General features: G+C 38.2%; 1 protein-coding gene across 2 annotated transcripts in view; it reads right to left on the reverse strand.

Moving 5' to 3' along the window:
- The window catches only part of LOC131770150 (uncharacterized), a 32738-nt gene extending 8242 nt beyond the window's left edge, over positions 1 to 24496 (reverse strand). The window contains exons 1-30 of one of the 2 annotated variants that reach the window (XM_059085852.2): positions 24408 to 24496; positions 24254 to 24328; positions 22443 to 22570; positions 21501 to 21577; positions 19820 to 19869; positions 19157 to 19216; positions 18105 to 18137; positions 17899 to 17970; positions 17067 to 17147; positions 16273 to 16350; positions 15625 to 15678; positions 15380 to 15427; positions 14252 to 14308; positions 13704 to 13762; positions 13005 to 13084; positions 12094 to 12208; positions 11420 to 11485; positions 11090 to 11154; positions 10589 to 10660; positions 9849 to 9940; positions 9431 to 9517; positions 8680 to 8797; positions 8478 to 8521; positions 7728 to 7787; positions 7167 to 7223; positions 6287 to 6372; positions 5629 to 5694; positions 5131 to 5199; positions 4197 to 4324; positions 54 to 3937 (exon numbers count right to left, since the gene is read on the reverse strand). In XM_059085852.2, coding sequence (XP_058941835.2) covers positions 54 to 3937; positions 4197 to 4324; positions 5131 to 5199; positions 5629 to 5694; positions 6287 to 6372; positions 7167 to 7223; positions 7728 to 7787; positions 8478 to 8521; positions 8680 to 8797; positions 9431 to 9517; positions 9849 to 9940; positions 10589 to 10660; positions 11090 to 11154; positions 11420 to 11485; positions 12094 to 12208; positions 13005 to 13084; positions 13704 to 13762; positions 14252 to 14308; positions 15380 to 15427; positions 15625 to 15678; positions 16273 to 16350; positions 17067 to 17147; positions 17899 to 17970; positions 18105 to 18137; positions 19157 to 19216; positions 19820 to 19869; positions 21501 to 21577; positions 22443 to 22570; positions 24254 to 24328; positions 24408 to 24491 — 6045 coding nt within the window. In that variant the 5' untranslated portion in view covers positions 24492 to 24496. The remainder of the gene's footprint in view (positions 1 to 53; positions 3938 to 4196; positions 4325 to 5130; positions 5200 to 5628; positions 5695 to 6286; positions 6373 to 7166; positions 7224 to 7727; positions 7788 to 8477; positions 8522 to 8679; positions 8798 to 9430; positions 9518 to 9848; positions 9941 to 10588; positions 10661 to 11089; positions 11155 to 11419; positions 11486 to 12093; positions 12209 to 13004; positions 13085 to 13703; positions 13763 to 14251; positions 14309 to 15379; positions 15428 to 15624; positions 15679 to 16272; positions 16351 to 17066; positions 17148 to 17898; positions 17971 to 18104; positions 18138 to 19156; positions 19217 to 19819; positions 19870 to 21500; positions 21578 to 22442; positions 22571 to 24253; positions 24329 to 24407) is intronic. The other variant, XM_059085853.2, reaches the window with a different exon arrangement.
- Positions 24497 to 24512: the final 16 nt, after the last annotated feature.

Raw genomic sequence — 24512 nt, forward strand, 5'->3', positions numbered from 1 at the left:
TATTCCATACTAGAATCAAACATAAAGTGGTTTTGACTTTCACTCTCACCAACCTTCCACTCGTGAATGAATCCATTGTAAGGCGCATTTTCCCGTCTCTGTTCCATGTTGACCACAAGAGCTTCAAACGTTTCCACTGTGCGGCATAGCTTTTGAAGATACTCTTCGTCGCTCAGACACTCGTTGTTCTCGTCCTGCCCAATGCTGGCGCCGGATTGTTGTGTCTGGTAATAATGGCCACACTGCCGGTGCAAAGATGGCTTGCTTGGGTCAACAGCTGGCTTTGAATCACGCTGCTTGACAGGCAGTTGACACGTTTCAGGCAGTTTGCCTGGTTCGTATAAGTATTGCTGCTTTGGAGGAAGAGATGACAAAGAATTTTTTTGAAGATCTTTAATCTTCTGAATCTGTTCTTCGACTTCTCGTAGTCTTTCTTTCTCTTTGTCTCTCTCAGAAGAGGTTTCTGTTTCCTGACAGTTTCCCTCTGATTTCTTCTCCTTTAAAGACGTCGAATCAGTCGAAGCCTCATCTTCCGATTTCTGTTCGGATCTATCGGGAGACGTCCCCTTGGTGTTATTTAGTATTCCATGACCTGCACTTTCTGTTGCTGTGTCCTGTTCAGTAACTGTAGGAGAGTTAACGGAACTCACTTCTTCCCCATTTCTAACGGAGTCACGATCATTACTTGACTTTTTCATTAAGGGTTCTTGTATATCAGAGTCTATATTACCAGTCGGCTTCGAACCCACCACCTCCCCCTCCTCGTGTTTACCTTTCTCAGAAATTTCACTTATCTGCTTCTTGGCCAAATCATTAAATATTTGATCCATATCAAGTTTGCTATTAACCTGATGTGAGAGGCCACTGCTCCACGACGAACTAAAACCGGAAGAGTTTTGAGGCGATGGAGAATGGAGGTCTTTTTCCGTCACCTCTTTGCTCTGTTTGCAAGGCGATACACCCTCAAGGTCTTCCTGTACATGTTCTTTATCATGCTCATCATCATGGATTTCATGATCCTCTCTGTCCTTCAGCTTTTTCTCCATCTCAGTCAACTTTGATTGCTGCTGAAGTATCTGTTGAAACAGCTGTGCAATATGACCTTGATCTGAGTCATGCTGCTGCTGTTGCTGCTGATGCCGCAGCAACTCTTGTTGTTGTAAGATAAGCTGTTGCTGCTGAAGTAGCATCTGTGTCTGGAGCTGTTGCATCTGCTGCTGTTGACTTAACTGCGCTTGAGCTACAGAAACAGAGTAGCTGTTAGCATATGCAGATGACGGCGTACTTGTTGGGCTCGGCCTCACCCCTTGAACCAGAGGAGATGAAGGAGCTGATCCCTGACTGAAACTGTATGGTTGGCTACCTTCCGATCCAGGTAGAACAGGCTTACCAGGACTTCCACTATAAGGTGGGTAGGAAGAGGATGACGAGGATCCTCCGATGTTCTGTTGAGGATATTGTTTCCCATAATCGGACGAAGTCTGTCTAACCGCACCTGGCGGATAAACTGCTTGTTCCTTACGAAGGTGCTCCTGTGGTGCTGGCTGGGGAACAGGAGAGGGTGGCCATCCTTGTGACGGATAGTTTGACTGTAGTTGCTGCACACCCTGTCCTCGCATTCCTCTAAATCCTTGTTGCTGCTCTTTTGAGTCTTGACGTGACAATGGCTGCCTATTAAATGGCGCCCCAGTTGATGGCAAAGGCTGTGAAGTTTGAGGATAAGCCCAGTTTGACGAAGATGCAGAGGGATTATGTGGCAGCAAACTAGCTCCAGGAGGCTGCATAACGGTGTGTTGGGATGGAAAGCCATCTCTAGGTTGTTGATGTGAGGGTTGACCAACCTGTGCACCCTTTTTGTCTATCTGGTAGGGATTATCACGTTGAGAGGACTTGCCACCACCTGGCTGCCCGGCCTGTTGAGCAGGACTGTATCCTGTATATTTCTGAGATAAACCTGGCATGGATGGCTGTGAAGGTGTATTAGAGATTGGCTGCTGCCGAGATACCCCCGATATCTGGCCAATTTGTGATGGAACTTGAGGAATAACTTCTGGCTTCGCAACGTTCTGTGGCTGAGGTGTCTTCTGGGGAAACTGTTGACCCTGCACTGGTTGTTGAGATTGCTGTTGTAGCGGTAAAGGTTGTGAGTATTGGGATTGTTTCTGAGGTGGTAAGGGTTGCTGGTAACCCTGAGGAGGCTGAATTGGTGAATGAAATTGTTGCTGCTTCGACAACTGCGGGGAATCTAGCTGACGAGTTGGCTGGAACTGCTGTGGATGTTGAGCTAATTCTCTTGGCTGTGGATGTGGAAACTGTTGTTGAAACTGCGGTGGTTGTTGAAACTGTTGATTAGAGTGTTGAACTTGATGAGGTGGCTGGGATTGTTGTTGCTGCTGCTGTGATTGCTTCTGAAACTGTGAAAGATTTTGAGGGGGCAGCAACGGTTGAGATTGTTGCTGAGGTTGCAAAGGTGGTTGAACCTGTGCCATTTTCTGTGGTTGAAGGGGATCCTTAAGTTGGGGTTGACTTGACGCGGGTAGCTGCTGTTGGGTATGTGGTTGTTGTGGTTGCTGCTGTCTTTGATACAGCGATTGTAGTGGTTGGAACTGTTGTAGAGGTGTCAGTTGTTGTTGAGGCTGCAAAGGTTGCTGAAGCACCTGCGGCTGCTGAGAGCCTGGGGGCTGTTGAGGCTGTCTTGGTTGTTGCTGATGCTGTGGTCGTTGAGGCTGCAAAGAAAGCGGAGCCTGAGGATGCAAAGGCGGTGGAGGACGAAGAGGTTGTTGGGATAATCTGGGAAACTGAAACGGCTGACTTATCCAGCTTCGTGGAGGCTGCGGACTTGCACCAGGTAAAACAGGTTGTGAAATTGAACTGGATTGAACTGGTGGCTGATACCTCTGAGGCGCAACTGCCTGACTGGAATGCTGGTGCTGCGATGTTGGTTGGGGTCCTCTGGGAGCCTGAAACTGCTGTTGGGAAGTAAATGTTTGTAGTGGAAACCTATCTCTTTGCTGCTGTGCTATTCCAGGGTGTTGCCCTTGTGGCAAGTTTTGATTAGGTTGCATTGGTGGCTGAGGTGTCCTGTCCAACTGTGGAAACCCTTGAATGAGTTTCGCTTGATCATACGATGGCAATCCTTGAGGACCACCAGGAACATGTACCTGCCCAACTGCAAAGGGTGAAAGAGGCTGGTGACCTGTTGGTTTCTGACCGCCAGAGCTTTGAGCAGGGGATTGTGGACCAGAAGTGTGTTGGGCAACAGAAGGATATTGATTAGGGGCTTGTTGACTTAGGGGTTTCTGACCAGGAAGTTGGTGACCATGAGGCTGGTGACCTGGTGGCTGAGGTACTTGGTAGGTTTCTCCAGGATGGCCGGGCGGAAATCCAGGCTGACTCCCTGGCCGAATAGAGGGTCCCACAGGTACAGGATACGACATTCTTGGTGTGGAATGAATCAAGTGCTCAGCTGGTGTTGGCCCCCTAGGGCCTCCCTGTGAAAAGGGAACTGTAGAGTGTGGCTGTACAGCCGTATTAACTGGAGGTATAGAAACTTGCGAAGGAAGTGTTTGAGGAACCCTATGTTCTGGTACAGGCTGTGGAAGGACAGCGGGAGTTTGCACCCTGGGGTCACCTGTCGAGAAAGGAGCCCTGCCTGTAAGTCTTGGTGAGCCAGATGGGTTAAACCTCCCATCGGGTGGGTGCGGAGGAGGACCACGAGGAAATGAAGTTGGCGGAAACGCCCCACCAGGAATCCTTGGATGTAAAAGGATTCCCTCAGGTGTAAGGTTGGGAACTCCAGGTCTCATTCCAGGGTTTGGTATCATTGGTCCTCCCGGGTAATGACTGGCTGAAGGAACAGGTACTGATGATGCTGGAGGATGAACAAGGTGGTCTGGTTTGACTGCTGAAGGGCGAACAGGTGGTGGCTTGGCTCTTTCTGCAAACATGAAACCGGTATGTAACGCATCAGAAACTTGACAGCTAGTAAACATACTTACATCATTAATAATCAGACATAAGAAAACTTAAAGACTTAGGTTGCCCACAGCTAGAGCTGATAAGCCATTAATAAATCACACCCCTTGTTAATACTTAAAATACACAAATGAAACCGTAGACCCAAAACAAAAATATTTCTAAAAATCATGTGAAAACAGAAATAAGACTTAAAGCCTAAAAATTAATATGGTAATCACCTTTAGCCTTTTTCTCCTTCTCTTCAATCTTTGCCATTTCCTTTTTTCGATTTTCATAAAATTCCTTGAGATTCTCTTCTAGTTTTAAGACATTCTTCTCCAATCCCTGATAGAATCGCAAACCACGGCTTACGGAAAAGAAAAGATACAACATTTCGTATTACATTCAAATTTACGTACCCAAGCTCAGATGCAACCAAATAACAAAATATTACTTTCTGTTACATCCATGAATGAAATATTAAAACCCAAACATCGGCCGAGTCCCATGTCCGAAAAATTTAGGAATGTTGGTAGCTTTAGCCTAGTTTGAAACAAATTGGCTGACAAAAACAACACATGTACTGCCAGCGTACGTTATAAATTAAGGTAAACCTAATTTGTGTGCTTTCTAGCATGCCGGAGCTGATACTGGTTTCTGTGCTTAGAAGTGTAAAGAAGGATTTCTATACTACTTTCCCTTGGACGGAACTCCTGGTGTCAGATCAAAATTACCTTTTTTTCCTTTATGAATGGTAAGGTGAATTATTGGCGCAAGTGTTTTATCAATCATCTATTCATTACTATGACCACTAGCTTTTTTAGTTTTAAACTTGTTTCGTTATGTTAGGAAGTACAGCTTTATACTACCTAAGCATTCCCAAATTTCGCAGTTTTTACTAAAACTTAAACTTTGTTAGTAACTAATTCCGTTCGGAAGCTTTTGGTCGTCATTTTGCAGTTTCTAAGCACAGTGCTACGCATTGCGACAAATGTAAGCTTATGTTCCGTTTAATTTACGTTGCAAAGTGTCTTACTGACAAACACAACAAGGTGACCTGCTTCAGGATCAAAGCTGGAGCTTTGGACCTGGAGTTCTATGCACAAGCTACTGAGCTTACACATCTACCATATCATTTATACAGCCAACGGAAGCATAAGTGAAAATGTTTACCTGAGCTTCTCTTTCAGTTCAAAAAATGTATCGTGTGACAAAATAAATGACTGCACCGCATCATCACGCCTGCAAAAAAAGAAGTGTTCTTACTTTGGTCGCAAACAAATTTTGCTTAGAAGACCGGAAAGGTCCTTCAATCGTTAACTGTTTGGAATTGAATTTTAGAAGTGAAATCAACAGCACAAACTTTAATGAAAGAGCTGAACTCGCAAATGGGAATTTATTCATTCTGGCATTTTAGCGAAATATGGTCTCCACCCAGCAAGCTTTTACGCTCCTTTACAAAGGTTTAGTCTCAATGCTTGATGAAATTGTACCTTAGCGCAAACCATACTAATAGGGAGTACTCTACTTGCCAGAGGTTCTCAAATCATGTGGCACTATGTAACTGAGGATAGAAAAGCCATAAGCCACAAGAAAAATTATTACACTGAGGCTTGCGCTAATCTTAAGACTACCAAAACCTTCCCCAAACTGAGATGGAAACGGCGTTACCTTTGTGCTGTTTCTTTAACAGCTTGTCTTGTTGGTGCATACTTTGCGTTAGCTTCAGTGAGTGCCCTGAAAGAACACCAAAAGGCATCAAAAGAGGGCAGGTACCTCAGAGTACTTAGAACTCATTCTTTGCAATGACGATGTAAATGAAGATGGTAAATGACAGCGATAGATGATGTTATTCAGTAAATGACACTAGCATATTCAAGCTAGGCCGTTAAACTAGGTCCATGGTGACAAATTTTCTGCATAGTGTTTGGAAAGTTTAACGACCTTGCATACCACGAGTCACCTATATCTCCGTGGTAGAGCATCTGTAGTGCTAATGTGAAGGTCGTAGCTTTGACACCTGTCGGAAGCGCTCGAAGTTCCTTTTTCTGAGTATGCCTGTGTCATTTACTGAACCACATCATTCTATCTCCACACACGACGCTTTCAGAATTGTTGGTCCAAACTGTATTTAAGGCTCCTGTCCCACGTGGACCTGGCATATTGCCTCACTGACAAGAGTTCTCCGTAGCTCAGTTACTAGAGCATCCGATTGCAAAACCGGAAATATTTTGGGTACTAATTCCTACTGTACATAGATCTCTGAAATGTTTCTTCGTGAAGGGCCGATTGTATCATCTAAGAAAATGATTAGACTTTGGTGGCTCACTTTAAAATTTTTGGCTGAGCATCCAAATTGGCTTGTATCAGTGCACACTTGCCATCATGCTTCTTCAGTTGCTCTTCAAAGTAAACCTGAAAGATGTAAACAAGACCATTTTCACAAACATGTATACAAAGTCCTGACTGAGTTTACTATAAAATCACTCGTAAGAATTCAATTACATTGTGCACATATGCTTTTCAGCCAACTTTTGATCAAATGGAAGCAAGTTAGGTTCCCCAAGGTTCACTAAAACACAATCATGTCTAGTGATCTCAAATAAAATAGAAAGTAAAGAGAGCAACCAAGACTGAAAACTGACAAAAAAATAGGGTTGAGGCAGGGTTTTCATTTGAGGCCGGAGGCCGGACGTTTCGTCCGGTCGTTTGCCATTCCACGTCCGGTACTTTGAGATCAATATTGGCGATTTTTTTTTACTACTGTAAATGGCGTTTCTGAGTATTCTATTTTAAAAATTTCCTGGGGAAGCATGCCCCCAGACCCCCCTAGGTGCTTGCGCCTTCGGCGCTCGCGAGGCGCCTTACGGCGCCAAGAAAACATTCACGTCCGGTGCTTTCAGAAGTATGTCCGCTACTTTACAAAACAGTTGAAAACCCTGTTGAGGCGATTTTGGATCATTTTGTTCTTCATTCTTTTATGTAAAAAATAGCTCTCACAGGGCCTCTCCAGTATACGAGTGCTAATTGCTACTGATGAACTGTCGAGCAAACCGAACAAAAAGGCCTTGGGTTACCTAGTTTGATGGGCAACAACCCTAAATGTTAACCATCATATTTGATAACAACCATAATTGAATCAAGTTCTTATCATTAGAAGGCTGTGTTAAAGAAAACCAAGTAATATTGATTAAACATGTCACAAGTACCATCTTGTTTCCATCTTCCCTTGTGACGAGAAGTTGCGTGATGTCGTCATCAGCCAACTATGAGAAACACACTGGCCATTAATACAGTATCGATTGTAATAACTAAAGATATATAAACAATTTCACTTCAATCAAATAGTACATGAACGTATCATTCAAAAAATTACTTGTTATATGCATTTTGGGTTGGTATTATACGTATATACACCGTCCAGAAAGGTAGCAACAACAGCAGAGGTTGAGGAACACAAACACAATGCTTGTATACAGCCGAGCTTATTAACAAGTCCTTGGCCTGTTCCAGGCTTGGCTGATTGTCCAAGGAGTGAGGAACAAACAGCAGTTGTTATTGTCAGGGAACAGTTGACCCCGTAGTCGTTTGTGTACCTGCTCTTTCACTCACTTCCGCTGAGCTGGAACAAGCCACAGGCTAACAAGTTCTCTGAAGCTCAGCAGTATAGCATCAGGCTTCAAAATAAAAAGGTCTAAGGAGACTTAGATAATTATTTGTTTATGGCACATTCATGAAACATTTGTAACACTTGTAAACAGAAGTTGTACCTCTTTTCTTAACTCTGCCTCAAGCTGCTTTCTTTGAGACTTCATGTGGTCCACCTTAGACTGGAATCATTTGAAATAAAGAAAATGAAAGGCAACTGTCAGTACATTGAATGAAACATGTTAGGGAAACAAACAGGATCAACCAATGTGACTAATACGCCTCAGTAAAATGCAAGGTAGAAATCCACTTCATAGGTGAGGTTTTACATCATAGTAAAAATGTTACAATTAAGAATAACGTCCAGGTTACCCTGCTAACTTGAAATGCCAGGGAAACAGAGAAGGGTTCGAGATATCAGAGAGTACACGTCAAATGAAAGTAAATTACCATATTTACTCAATTAAATGCCGCCCTCAACTACATGCCATACCCAATGAGGGGAATGTATAGTTCATTTGGGAATTATGAGAAAATAGTCCACACCATTCTTCGAAGTGATATCGTAAAGTTTCTGTGTCACACAATGTTTGTAAATGATTTAAAATAATTGTTTTCAGTGATTAAGAAAGATGACTTTTAGATTACCACCACCTCCCCACAAAAACATTTGGATAGAAGGCCTCATTTAGTTTGAGTCAGATAGAAATACTGGTAGCTAAGTTTAAATTACAGCCTGGGGTTCAACTGTGTTGTTTTGGTCCTCTGTTCTCCAAAAAGATAGACCCTAAAAAACAACCAACATCTAACACTAGATGTACAAAAAAGATAACACAACACTCCATTTCAAGTCCAAAAAGAGTAAGACTTACAATAAGATCTCTGAGACGTTGAACTGCTCCATCATCAATTGGAGCTGAAGATAAAAAACAACAAAAAACTTCATATACTTGTACATCCAGCCTTTTCATCTCAGAGCGGTGTTTGCATGACATTGTACATATATCACCAGACAAAAGCAGCCTACAACATGTTTAAAATGCTCCAGTAGGACAGGACTACTGGTGCACTTACTGTCTATGATGTTGAGAGATGGTAAAGCTGCTATTAGTCCTTCTGAGGGCCCAGACAGCAAGACTAAATTATGCTTGTGCTCATTAAAAACTTTCATCAGCTCAGAGTTTGTCTGCATCTATAGTATAGGACAAAGTTTATTAAAAAGGCAAAATATAACTATTTATATCATAAAAAGCTAACTGATCTTTATATGAGGGTATGTAAACTGAAGTCAGTTCAGTTATGCCCTGTGAACCATTAACCTGAGGCATAGAATTGTTAACTTTTGACTCCTTACTGTGACTAGAAATAATAACCCTGAATCAAAGGTCACAAGAATGGAGAAAATGATCGATAGCCTAAGTGGCTCTTGATTGTTAAGCAAATTCTCCTGGTCAGTACCTTCAGGAAATGAATTGAGAACAGTATGGAGAATATGCATACTGACGTTAAGATGTAAAGGGGTTAGGAGATGATGTCTTGTTGTGGTTGTTTTTGGCCAGCTTACGGCACTTGCTAAACTTCTTAAAAGGCATGCACTTGTTTGATCAGGAAAAATGTCAAAAATAGTTTTCAGAGCAGGCATGCACTTGTTTGATCTGGAAAAATGTCCAAAATATTTTCAGAGCTGAGCATCTGGTGGAATAGAAAAGATACATATTTCAAGAGTTCAGCTACAGCAACATACTCTCACTGATCATAGGTAATGCCTAAACCCAAATTGGATAGTACTGATACACATGCATGATATTTATTGAGATGAACTTACTGCCTTCTTGTGTGATTGTTGGCATTGTTCAAGTTCTTTCTCAAAATCCTTCCTCTCTGGCGGGGGGGTCATTGGACCAACAAGCTCCTGTGAAAAGTGGAATTGTTTGCAAATTGAAAGGTTATAAGTCTTGTTTGAGGGAACTGATTTGTCAGTTTGTTGTAGTCTTATGCTTTTGGTGTAACATTCACATATATATTGTTCATAGTGTTAGGACAATTTTCATCCTTTGAGTAGGCAATGTTGCTATTTCTAGTTCATTGGTTATCATGTTAAAATTGTGAATGAGTCATTGCTAGGGTGCTGGCTGCTGTTGCCTTCATTGTGAGGTGTCAGCTGTTACAAAGTAAACCAACTTTCCACATTGAGTCACTGAGAATACTTAAGTCATATTGTGTCAAGTAAAAATTAAACCAACCAGTAATTCCTTTTCTTTTTGCATGTCCTCCTCTAGCATTTTCACAAGCGAAGTTAACAAATCTTCTACTTTGGAACCAATCTTTGTCAGTTCTATAATAAAAACAATTATTCCCACTTAGGATCCATGTAGTTATTGATAGTTATATGATAAGCTGAATGGTACACCCAGTTTGATTGGTTCTTACTTATGATCTACTCAAAGACAGATGCATAAATGACATCATTATTTGCAACATTTTGCTTTGTTATCATAAGGTGACTCACAAGTCTGTGCCTCATGTGCCATTTTTTGGTTCTTTCTTCATTTTGATGTCACCTGTGATCTACTACTGAACAGATGCACCACAACATGGAATCTATTTGCTATCTAGTTTATTTGTCAGAGTTCAACATGGTTTGGTTATGACCCAATACATCAAACCCATTTTCCTCAGAAATAAAGTTGATGCAAATTAAATTGTTTGCTGATTGTTCAAAGAAAATTGTGACCTAAAATGTGAAATTAAAAAGGTAACCATATTCATAAAGGAGTTATGACTTAAATAGGTTATATGTAATCTCAAGTTTTTTTTTTGCAACAGCATAGAACTAAGAGCATGTTTCTTACTCTAATACTTAATCAATTGTTGAAACATATTTGAGCAGACTCTAAGAGATTCAGAAACTTTTTCTGGAAGAGTGTTGCTAAAATTAGTTACAGGTCTGTTGTAATGTTAGGAGTGAAGTAAATTTTTGTACCTTCTATGTTATTTTCCACTTCTTTTAAATTTCCATCTTTCTTCAAAGAGTCACTTTTCTGTTTCACAGCAGCTGTGTAAGAGACAAAATTTGGTTAAACAAGGAAAAAAAATTAAGTTGAACGATGATTAACCAAAATAACCATCAAACGTTTAGCAGACTCCTCTGATCAGCAGTCGATCTCACAAGTGCTGGCTCAGGTGAAATGTTGCAACTAGAATAATACCCAGTCTTTGAGTTCTCAAGCAGCTTTGAAAGTAGCATTTGTTTTCCCCACCAAACCTCCCCTTATCCTGACATCATTCTCTCACAAAGTTAACAAGTGCCTAAAAAATTTGGGCCTATAGCTATGTTATGAAGATTTACCATTCATAGGGGAGGTATTCTTTCTAGCAGGAGACAATGAAAACCCCCTTGGCACACAACTTCCCAATGCACAAAGCAGTAGATTACACTCTACATAGTTATAATCATTCACAGAGAATTAGTTCTCTCGCTAACCTGGCAGTGTGTCATATCCTTCAGGTTCCAGAAGATCATCAATATGAAGGTCAGCCAAAGCTTTACTGAATTGAAAAGAGTATGAAAAACAACAATCAGGATCACTTTTCACATCACAACATCATTGTCACTTTCCATCTTCCATAAATGAACTCTGTAACTTTATTACAAGTTTTCCTCTCTCTGCTCAAACTAGTCCTCGTTTCTTCAAGACTGTATTCATTTATATTCCTATACCTTACCACTGACACCAACTTTGATAGTATGTATCATGGAATAGTGTACATTTACTGAGGGTGTAAATACAAGATGTGATATGAGTATCTTTACCTTAGCAACTGATTTTTCTGGTCAATGGAACTCACATATCGTCTGAGTAATTTCGCTTTCTCCTCACTGCAAGAATCATTACAATTATCACATCTATCAAATTGAATACACCAAAAATACTTACAGTAGATGCAGTGACTATGGCTATTTATTGGTCCTCCTTGTTTTCATGTTTTCAATTCCTTGCATTCAAAAGAGAGAGGGGGAGAGAGAGAGAGAGGGGGAGAGAGAGAGGGGGAGAGAGAGAGAGAGAGAGGGGGGGAGAAAGAGAGGGGGAGAGAGAGAGGGGGGGAGAGAGAGAGGGGGGGAGAGAGAGAGAGGGGTGAGAGAGAGGGGGAGAGAGAAAGGGGAGGGAAAGAGAAAGGGGCTGCAGCTCTTAACTGGAACTTTTGTTTTATTCCTAATTTAAACAATCTCTTCTTGGCAAAGGGCATTGTGAGAGCCTAATGCCCTGTTTTGCTCCTTGTCATAGCCTCCCCTTGTTGGCCCCCAAGTATTGGCCATACCAAGTGGTTCAACAGTGGTTTTAAAAGGATAAATTTATTATTAACATAATGTAGACTTTGAGTACTTACACTTTCCTACCAAGCCTGTTGAGCAAGATCAGTTTTCTGCCTTAAAATGAGACAAAAAGCTTATTTACAACATTACATGATTTTGACAAAGTTTCTGACCTGTACAATGAGGAGTCTGTGTGTGCCTCAATTGGAATGAGTCTTTGGAAGATGTCTGGACCAGACACACTGGAGTCGCATGGTTGAAATGGAATGGGCTTCACAAGAGGTGCAGCTGTGAATCAAGTCAAGTCATATTTTAGTATTAATCATATTATTAATTAACTATTAAGAAATACTTCTTCCTCAAGAAAAATAATTTTTATACTGTTGAAAGGCATGCCACAATTATACCGTCAGTACTACCAAGCTACTGGTTGCTTTTCTTTTTCCTGCACCATAATGAGTTTAGAAAATGTCAATGTCCATATGCATGTGTAATCATGACAATAAAAACATTCCAGTGAGGGCTATACCCTGAAATTTTGGCCAGACAAACTCAGTCAGTCAAGGATGTCTCATATCACCTGGGATTTCACAACACATTGTTATTTTCACTGCAAAAAAAACCATCCTGGGGACCCATCATGCCTAACCTGTCAAACATTACACATAGCTAAACATCTTAACCTCCTACAGAGCCAAACATAAATTTAAAATCTTATCAGTCAGATAATTGGCCATTAACTCCCATGAGTGACCAATATAGAATTTCTCATTACATCATCAATACAATATCAAGTGGACAAGTGATGAGAATAGAGACATATATCAATTAGGGGATTATTAATTGATTCAATACCAAATTCTCTGAACTAGCATAACAAGAACTGTATGGCAGACAGTAAGAAGAGTTACTGATAGGATCTTGGGAGTGAAAGGGTAAACAGGGTATGCATTTTCAGAAGTGCTTGCCTACTTTCATCCTGCCACAAATTTGCAAAAGGAATTGTTGTGCATTCACAGTTCCAAAAGTGGAGTGGACCAAATAGAATCTTTATCATTCAATAATTTTTAGACAAATTTATGACCTTTTATTTCTGGCAAGGCATCCAGCTCAGGTACAGCTTCATGGTAAATAAAATCATTGTCTTTAACTGCACCCTGGTACCTGGAAATAACAGCAGAGGTTTAAAAATAAAAGTTGAGGTAAGTGGTGTTAAACTCCCAAGAGTTACCAGTATGTAAATAGTTTGTAATCCTCATGGAAATCAAGGAGACTGGTAAATTGTGTGAAAAAAGTAACGTCTGTAATTGAACCAGGTAGCTCACCCTGCCAGAGCTTATCCCAGTTTCCTAGCATAAAATGACTTGGAGTATTACTACTCTCCCCTGGATAGGATGCTAGTTCATTGTAAGGTTACCCCCCTCCCCTCCCCTCCCCTTAACATTTCATCAGGCTTCCTTGACAATTTGCCAATACCCATTTATACTCCTGGGTGGAGAGAGACAAAACACAGTGACCTAGCCAGGTCTCAAAACCTGGACTTCTCAACTTGGAGTCCACAGCACAATTTACGTAATGAAGATAACCCTACTAGGCATGTAACTGCAATACAAAGCAAATTGCAATTGCAGATAACAGGAAGTGTGAGCACAAATGGTTGCTCCTCAAAGGAAATTGCTTTACACTTTATGTTCAACCTCATGTATGGTTACAAGTTAACACAGTTTAGCTTAGTGAGGTTCAACTTTGCATCTTCTAGTAATAAACAGAAAATGTTACTTACTTGTTGCTTACAACATCTACAACAAACTGTAAAACCTCCTGAGTTCGTTCAGGTTGACCCTTAAAAAAAACATGGCATCCAAAAAATCACTAACTGTATTTTCCTTTAACACATGGCATCCTAAACAGGATTCTAGATTTTCATAACACCAAAGGACTTGGGAAACATGTAACACTTAACAACTGCCTACTTTCACACCAAACATATGGTAATATCAACTGCTGCCAAGTTTAATGATCTGCCTGATTCCTACTGCAAAAGTATCATTGAGGTAGTTTATGAGCCAAAAGCATGTCCTACTGAAGATACCCTTGCCTGTTTTGTTGGCATGAAATGAGAGAGTGTATTGGCACTTTCCTTAGAATAGAAATCCAGCTTCAGGTTTTCCCTCTAAATAGTTTCATGTCCCTTGACAGTTAGGCAGCAAAGATGGCAAAGAATTTAGATGGAACTCATTTCCTGTTTGGACAGTTTGGGTTGGTGACCCCAGTAAAAGTTTTTGCATTGTGATGTGATAGGGTCAATCTCAAGAAAGACAGTCAAATTACCTTGGATGCCTTTTGTGCTTCTGTTATCTTTTGTGATGCTGCTTTCAAATAAGCAACCTAACCCAAAGGTTCATACAACAGTTAATGCTCTGTCATCACATGTCACATTCAAAATTTCCCACATTAAAACTAACTTAAGCAACAAATAAAAACCAGTAAACTCCAATTTGCAATACTCAGAATATACTGTTTCTTTGACTGAAGCATCACTGCAAAGGCCACCTGCCTCAGGGAGGCTGCTGCGGCAAAGTTCAACAGAACCAAATTTCTAACTGTTGTTTCATTCACATTTACTGAAGTAACCTGTGTTTAACTGATTTTGATAGTCCATTAACCCTTTAATTCCCATGGGTGACCAAGGCAGGCTTTCACCTCACAATACCAATACAGTATCAAGTGGACGAGTGGTGAGAATTCAGAACAAAAATCAATAAGGGGGTTATCAGTTGATCCAATACCAAATTCTCAGAACTAACATCATGAGAATTGTATGGCTGATAGTAAGGAGAATTACTGATGAGATTATGGGAATGAAAGGGTTCACAACAAAAGTTTGTATGTAATAAGCCAAACTAAGTAATTCAATTGGTTCTTACATATGACTGATTGGAGGACAGATGCATTTATGACATCACCAATAACACCCTTTTGCTTCTTCATTAAATAAAAAAAATAGAATCCATGTTGATGTGGGTCTTTTCAGGACTAGATCACAGAGGATATCAAAATGTGATGAGACCATCAGTGACATACTGGCCTAAACCATGTGCCACTTTCTGTTCTTAACTCTTTACACTCTAACATCAGCATGCATATTCTCCAACTGTTTTCTATACATTTCCTAAGGTGCTAACAAAAAGAATTTGTTTATCAGTCAAGAGAATAATTATTTAGTTGGTGATCATTTCCTTTATTCTCATGACCTTACTGTGTGATGCAGAGGTTATACTGTTGGGAGAAATTAGATGCTGGTCACTATCGGGGGTTAAAGGGTTAACTCATTTTTTATGTCATATGTGATCTATTACTGAACAGACACATGGCAATATGGAATGTATTTCAAAAAATGTTTCTAATTTATTACCAAGTTCATTAACCATAAAATTTATATCACAATAGAATTGTTACCTTCTCGCCAAATTTTTGATTTTCATCTGCATTATTTGACATGTATATCTGCAATAAAATATAGGAAATTTAAAGGAACAGTACTGTCTCCTAAATTGTTAAATATAATTTAATATTTTGCAATGTATCATTAATAATAAGAAAATTATTATCAAGTGCTACAAAAGTTTCTCTACTCTACAACAAAAAGGCTTTCAATGCATCTTTTCATAGGCCTGTTGTTACACATACAGTTTTATACTCACATATGACACAGCAAGGTAATGACAGCACTTTATCTTGAGACTCTTGGTCCAAAGCTGTTGGGAGAGATTAATTGTCAGTATGATAACAACAGTGCAGTTCAAACCTCCATCAGTATGTACCTCTCCATAACAATGGAGATCACCACAACACCAGTTGTACAAACTGATGTACTCAATGAGCCATAGTGTGCTTGATTTATAGGTTTGTTAACAACTGATTTGTGGTTCCTCTGTGCTGCTGTAAGAATTTTTTTTTCGAAAATAGTATTAAAAAAAACAAACTGTTGTATTACACCCTTGCATCCACAGCTTTTTAATATGTATAACAGCCACCTTCCTTAACCCTTAAACCCGCAAGATCTGATTGCTAATTCTCCTCTCTAGCTGCAACACATTCCCCGTAAATTTGTTATGAGAATTTAATGCTAGATCAAGATAACAACCTCTACCTGATAAATTTGAGTATTCTTATTAACTGGTTGCTGGATAATGTATGGATATCACAGGGAGAAGTTATGTGTTAATCAGTTCTGGGGGTTAATGGGGTGTGCACCTGAGAAGGCCTCTGCAGAAAACTAGAATGTATCATCATCATGCCAGACTTAATTTCACCTGCAATTATCTATGGCAAGTATACTGTACATCTACCTTAGCTTTCCGGAATCCAACATAGGATGGACCTTGAGATTCCAAAAACTGTAGGGCTTGATTGTAATAATCATGTACCTGAGGAATTGAAGAAATTGAAATCAAACATTTGTCAAGAAAACAACTAACAAATGAAGAGAAATAAACAATCATGTGTTGTGCTTCAAGGAAATCACAAGCCATCAACTAGAGCACACACAACTGTGGGTTAAACTTATTAGTATTATTGATACAGGCATAAACACTACTAACAGTGTATAACAAAGAGGAACATAAAGGGATGTTAATCATCTACTGCTTTCCTCCACTCTTCCAAAAAAATACTTTAAACAGTAGTAACTTGTAATTTTCCTTTTTGATGCCAACTATTTGAAACCTTCCTTGCAGTCTAGCATACAAAATTCACTATTACTCTGATCTGTACTGCACTTATTCTCACCTTTAACTCTCAAGATCTCATTAGTAATTCTCCTTACTGTCTACTATACAGTTCTTGTGGTTTTTGTTTGGAGAATTTGGAATTAGATCAACTTATAATCCCTAAATTGATATTTTCGGTATTCTTATCACTTGTCTGCTTGATATTGTATTGATATTGTAAGGAGAAATTCTGTCTTGGTCACTTTATGGGAGTTAAAGGGTTAAGCTTGCAAGCATTCCTGGGCTTGCATCACAAGTGACAGCTGGCTTTTCTACAGACTCCTACTGGAATTGAGTATTACATATATTTACTACTGACAAAATATCACTGTTCATTACTGATTGATAATTATTAGTATCTAGTGAGACAGTACCTGCATACTTATTCTTGCTATCAGTGAGTCCTTGCGGGAATCTAAAATTGACTTCTCTAATAGACACTCCTGTGCTTGTCCCTAAAATGAAAGCATTACCAGCCAATTAAAAATTAGTAAATGAATTTTATTAGTAACTGCAATAACTATTGCCTAAATCTAACTTCTGTAGATAACAGCTTTACTTTATTCAATTTTTGATCTAATAAATCAATTCATGAATTACTAAATTTATCCATGCGTTATAAAGCTTATAATTTACGTTTGGTAAAGGGTGTTTTAAACTCAAAACAAAAAACATGCTCTTTCTTTAAGCTGGTTATGAATATGCAAGTTCTCGGGGGCTGTATTGTTTTGATGAAACAAAAGGCTTCTTTTGTTTCGGCTTCATTCAATGAAAGCCACTACGAAATTCAAGGTTTTTTGCATACATTATTTCTCGAAAACGAAGCGCAAACCAGTGAAAAAAAAAACAAAACAGTGTATATAGAGTAAAACTAAGTCCACATGCCAAAATTCAACTACTTCTGAACACTTTCAAAAATGGCCGAAAAATCAAGGGATCGTTCTTGATCTGAGCCTTTCAATTGGACAATGGTGTATTGCAAGGCAACTTGTCCTTCTACAGGGTCCAGAGGTGAAATTTTAAACTCTTCAAGACATGATTTCCAGCCTTCTGAGACATATTTGAGTAACTTGTTTTAAGCCTGACATTGGTGTTAGTAATTGAAACCAATATATTTTAATTAGTATTTCAAAATAACATGTTATTAAACAACACATAAAATAACTGGCATATAGTGATTTGCATGCCTAGGATTTATCATCTTACCAGCATTACATTGATGTACAGCTGAAGCAGATTGCCAGCCATATCAAAAAATGCATCACTGGCAAAGTGATCCTGCAACATAAAAAAATTTTAAACAATTTTCAAGGTAGACATGTTACCAGCAATCATGAAGAGCCTCAACAAAAAAACACACACACAAAGAAAAGTTCAAAAGCAGAAGAAGCAGTTGAGCAGCTTAAACTTACAATAAAATGTTCAGTTCTACAGAAAGAGCCAACCTATAAATTAAACCAAAATAAGTTGGCTTCAAATGCTTTTCATTGTTTTATAAATCTCAGAACAAATCTGACCATCACACTTGGAAGTCAGAGTCTTCCACTTATGCCATATGAATGCATCCCAGATCCTGAGATCCAAGTCCTAAAATTGAGTTGATGTTTGTCCCTTCTAAATGCTTAATGTAAATTTCCTAGTGTGGAAAATTTATTTTGTATCAAGATATCACATTCTAGCTGATACTTTGATTCTTAATAATATTATATGTGTTGACATTGTTAGGAAGACACATTATCATCATTAATCACTTTTTGGGAAGTTCATAGGGTTTCCTTTTTAGAAAAAGAAAAAAAAAGGCTTGATAATTATAATTTTGTCACTAGGTTCACTTTTGACCTTGTTACTCCCAAGATCTAATTGATAATTCTCCCCACTATCTGCTACACGTTTCCTTGTAAAATACTTACAGGAATGTAATGTTAGCTCAAGATAACAACTTCTACTTGATATGTTTGAGTTTTCTCATATTGTTTTGCTCGATAACATACGAATGTTACAGGGAGAAGTTACATGTTAGTCACTTCTACCAGTTAAAGGGTTAAATATCACTGTTTCATTTCAAATAAGTCTACACAACATAACCAGATTAGCTAGTGATATTAGAATAATTAATCAAAAGATATCAAATTGGGCTCAGATGGAGCCTTGATAAAGCATGACAACAAGAACAGCATGTAAGGTTACCTATATCATATTAACTCTTTAACTCCCATAAATGACCAAGACAGAATTTCTCCATACCAAATCAATACAATATCAAACGGACAAGTGATGAGAATTAAGAAAAATATCAGCTTGGGGATTATTAGTTGATTCAGTGCCAAATTCTCAGAGCTAACATTCTAAGAATTGTATGGCAGACAGTAAGGAGAACTTCAAATAAGATCTTGGGATTAAAAGGGTTAATGTAGAGGAAGGAATTTAAGTGTAACTATAATTAACATTAAACTTGGGAATTTACCTTGAGGAACTGAAAAATTCCAGCAGCAGCTTGGAAATGAGTGCATGCTACTTTCATGCCCTGAAAAATAATAAAATTAATACATATCATTAATATTGTGAGTTTGTCAAAATACAGCACAACTCATCAAAAAAATTGATAGTACAACACACCAAAACATCAAATGAGACATATGTTCTTGACGACAATAATTAAACGGAGAATAATACATGGTTGCTTGTAGAAATAGAAAAAGGTGAGTGACACATCAGCAGCTGATTGGTGATATTAGACACACTCAGAGAATTGTCACAGTTTTGCATGAGTGCTTCAACACCTAAAAACCCTAAGGGTGACTTGCATCTAATTCCTCCTTACAGTAAAACTACTGAATCATTCATCAAGATCATCAGAATAAAGGAAATGGTCACCATCTTAAGTAGCTTTGATTGTTGAACGAATTCCCCTTGTCAATAACAAAGGGAATGTATGAGAAAAGTATGGATACTGATGTTAGGGTACAAAGGGTTAACAGCTGTTCCCAAGGTTGCAAATTCTTTGAATACTGCAATTTAAAAAATGAAACCTTTAATTCCCAGAGGTGATTAACATGGAACTTCTCCCTAAAATATCCATAAATTATCCTGCAAACAGAAATAGACTAACAATCAGAACTAAACAAACCTCCTCTGCTGTTCTGTCCTCTTGGCATCCTAGCTGAGAGTGTAGAGCAGCTGCAAAGAAAGGATGTCTTCTTTTATGAGAGTACTGTATGTTTAATAGTCTATAGTATGTCATGGAGAATGTAACATAGTAGTTTTACTATCCATAATTGTCTCTCTAGTATATCACATAAACAATAAACTGTTGTAAAATGAATTGTCTAAAAAACATTAATCGAAACTATCCTGCAAAGATACCAGAGGGGGAATATGATATCAAATCCTATAAACACTGAGAGATTCTGTCACCATTATTGAATGACAACTGCAGGGTTTGAGCCAGGCCGCGCCATTGTGCCAATCCCGCACTGCAATTGAAATTGTCCCTTAAAAAAACGGTCAAGGGGACAATTTGTCCCTTTCAAAATTTAGGGAAAAAACTCGAAAGGAAGCACACACAAAGAGTTTTATCTCGGTACAGAAATTGCAAGCTAAAACAGAACGTGGAAAGTATATTTTCTTGCACGTTTAAAGTTCATTCTAAAGTCACGTTTCAGTCACACTTAACTGAACACGTACGTCTCATGCTCAACCAAGCGTGGTGAATGCACGTGGCAATCTTTACTACACTTTTCACAAACATGCGAACTCAAAAGTTCAAAAGCCGCCTTCACAATTACGTTTTTTCGCTGCCCTCAATCATAATTACGATCACAAGCAACGAACCTCGAAACACAGAAACACACGAAACGGATTGAAATCCACCAATGACAAATCACAAACCATGACCTTTTGAATCCGTGAAAGTAAAATTTTGTTTCCTAAGAGTTCCGTTAAGATGATTGACGGCAGCGACAAAACCCAATCGTCAGTTGGCTTTTGAACTTCAAAATTCGCATGTTTGTGAAAAGCGCAGCAACATGTCACATCGAAAACGTGTTCAAACATTAGAAAGCTTTTTCGCTCTGAATCGAAGCCAGAGTGAATTAGAGAAAAATGATACAGAAGAAGAACAGTGTATTAATCAGGAAGAAATGAATGAGGCTCGAAGGAAACCAAAAAAATCACGAACTTTCCTGAAAACTTGGTTGCGAGATCACACATGGTTGCGCTATGAAAAAGAGGCGATGTTCTGCTATTTTTGTCGGAAATCTAAGAAGACAAACCCCTTTGCAAGGGCAGAAGGGTGTACAAATTTTAGAACCTCAAGTCTGCAGCAACTCTTTTCTACAGCCCTTGATGTTTGGGCTAGAACCAACTGAAGAATTAGTACATTTACGTTTACCAGTGATTAAGTAAGGAATTGAAGTTTACAAGGCGATGCCGGGACGAGATTCTGCTGTGTAATGTTTTGAAGTATAAAGCATAGTCATTGATCCTCTGTTTAAATATGACGAGAAAAAGAAATTTGACATCAATAACATAACTTTTCTTTTTTGTATCACTTTTCTTGTATTACAAGTCTTACAAGGATCAGGTAAAAAAAATGTTTTTGTCGGCTTGCCTGTATGAATGTAAAAAAAGAAAATGTCGAATAAAAATTAATTTGTCTTTCCCCCTAAAAATGAAAATGTCCTCCAAAATTTTTGCTAAGGGGACAAATTGTCCCTCAGTGATCAAATACTAGCTCAAACCCTGCAACTGTTACTGACAGTAATAACTTGGAAGTTGTTAGGATGTACACTACTAACAATCAGTCTTACCTAAGTTATGAAGAATGGCAGCTTGTTCAAATCTTATATCAGACAATGAGATTGGTTCCTCTGAATAGAGATCAGTCCTTTCAAAACAAATTCATTAAAATAAGAAATTTGAACTTTGTCAGTCATTTAGTAATAATAACAACAACAAAAAATAATCAATGATGATTGTACTAATAATAATACTCATACTAATATTAATAAATATTTATAGAAAACCATTTTCAAAGCATTAGTACTCCACAATAACAGGCGTACCCATTTTGAACGAGATTTTGAAATTGCTGTTCCTTGAGTGTAGTGAAAAACAAATGGAGAGGTTTGAGTTAAGCCTTTTGAGATTTTTTAGAAATATCAGAAATATTTGAACACTGTATACCATAACATGTTCCCTTTGCAAATGGTTCAGCAACAAGGCATATAAACCAACAAATATGGGAATTGAAAAAAAGGCATAATTATATTATAGTTTGAATTTAACCCTTTAAGTTCCACTTGTGACCTAGACAGAATTTCTTGTTACATTATTAGTACAATATCAAGAAGACAAGTAATGAAAATAATGGAAAATATCAACTTTGGGATTATTGGTTGATCCAATTCCAAATTCTCCAAACTAACATCACATAAATTGTATGGCAAACTGTAAGGAGAATTACTCATGAAATCTTGGGAGTTAAAGGGTTAACCATAGGTTTAAAATTATTTTGAATGAGTTTTACAATTACAGTACTATTCAATTGTAAGTAGATAGTTCCTTGAAACTCTTTCCTCAATCCTCGATTCTCAAGGCTCACGTCAAGTATGAAAGAATGTATATGTAATTTATCTGAGTTTCAATTGAGTTAACTTTCTGAACAAAATGTTTACAAATTATACCCCAATACATTTACAAGTAGTTTGAAAGAATTTGAATTTGAATTTTAAACAAGTACATGTACACACCATGTAAACTGCACATTAACTGCTCCTCCTTCACCCAGTGGAAATCTGGATTGTAAAAATTGCAGCTGAGCATAATACCGCCGTAGTGTACTGCACCCTGAGTGATCATGTGATGGCCGAAGAGAGGCCTAGATAAAAATAAAAACAACATGGTCAATCAATGCTGTCTGTAACAATATAACAAGAAATTTCCTGGGGTATCCTACAACCAATATCTTTCTATGTTCTATGTTGATCAACTGTTCTGGGTTGATTTCAGTTTTTCCATATTCTATTGCTAAAACCCTTGTTCAGTTGATTTGATTTATAAGCTCTTTCAATCACCATCAAATTAGTTAAAACAGTTGAAAAAGAATGAGTAGTGACTGCTCTAGTTTTTCCTCGCAACCTATACTAAACACCATTGAAACAGTTGATCCTGACAGACCACAATCTTAAATTTCATCGTATCAAATAGCCGGCAACACCTTTGGGCTATTAAAAGCAAATCCTGTGTTCTGATTGAGTAACTGAGCAGGATTGCCACATTGAGAAAAAAAGTTGCATGCTCTTGAAGCAGACTTAAAAAATGTCCTCATTTTAAGACAATTTCAGCAATGAAGTTACATAAAGCAGAAGACAGTCAAAACAAGGACAACATAAACAACTTTGATAAGCTTGTTGTGCTACAAATGCAGCTAGCTTTTGATACGGGCTCTTGCTTCATTCTTGATTCTTATTAAAAAAGCAAAATCTATTTGATTCAAAATAAATCCATTGTTGATCATGCTTGTTCAGTCAAGATGGCTAAATATTAACCTTGTTCCTTGTTTTGCATTTTCATGGACCTAGACAATACAAATGCAAAGTAACCAATATCCATCTTCATGTATCTTGACCAGACAAGCTCAGTCAATAATGCTTCCATATTATATAATATGCAGAATCCAAAAACGTAATATGTTTAACATCATTTATAAAATGAAAATCTGATGCTTGATAGGATCATTCCAATACAAAGACAGCGTGAATTATCTTACTTTAAATCATAAATCGAAGTGACAGATAAAAAAGCAGAGACTTGAGAATTGATACTTGATATTCTGACCAAGGAAGTTGTCCAAAAATTTGTGACGATTTCCAAAGCATACTGCAACTTATATCCTCTCAAGGAAATCTGACCAAATTACAGTGATTGCTCATATACATGTGTGTATTATTATGCTTCTGCGTGTTTGCTATCATAAAAAAAAATACATGACTAAAACGAAGACAAGTTTAAAAAAAAGTCTCAATTCGCGTACTTTGTCATGACAATCATTTCCTGGGGAGTTTCAAATTATTCGAGACATATTGACGAGGTCAAAAATTGTTGCCATAATTAGTGCTAAGTAACTTCAACACTCAACGATAACATAGTTACGAATATTATGTCATCTGTGTAATAGTCGTAAATTACGTACTTAAAATAGAGAATTCGAAATATACATGTAATTTTTATAATTGCAAACTTCAACAAGAAAGAACGAAAATTCGGGCTGAATCGATCTATCAACCGAAAAAGCATAGAGAAGTAAAAATGATACTGAAAATAATCATCAGAGCGTTAACGTTTACACAATTTCTGTTTGAAACAAATAACAAGCACGTATTAAGCTAGAAATTCAAAACTGTCACTGAAGCGCAAATTTGACGTAAAAAATACACGTACATATACATTTCTGTAGCTGTATACCTACTTACCTAACAGAGATCAGATGTTGCTAAATAAACTCAGTTAATCACCGAAGCATCACAATAAGTAGGAGGGGGGGTTATAAAAAAAAGCTCACCGTTCGAAGTTGTTCCAACTGAGAGCATTCATTCTTGTACGAGTCCGCATCTTCGTTGTAGTGGTCTCGAATATACTAAAGATAAGCCCGATGTTAGCAGATTTAAACCACAAAAATAGCTTTAAATAAATTAAATACATTTATCTCATGGTACCGTTTTCAATGGTGGGGTAAATTCCGTAGGAAAGCTCTCTTTTAAGTCCACATTTAACATTAAAGACCGTGGACAACCCTCCATCTTGGTGACGTCATTATGCGG

This window comes from Pocillopora verrucosa, chromosome 13 (assembly GCF_036669915.1).
Source record: "Pocillopora verrucosa isolate sample1 chromosome 13, ASM3666991v2, whole genome shotgun sequence".
NCBI lineage: Eukaryota > Metazoa > Cnidaria > Anthozoa > Scleractinia > Pocilloporidae > Pocillopora > Pocillopora verrucosa.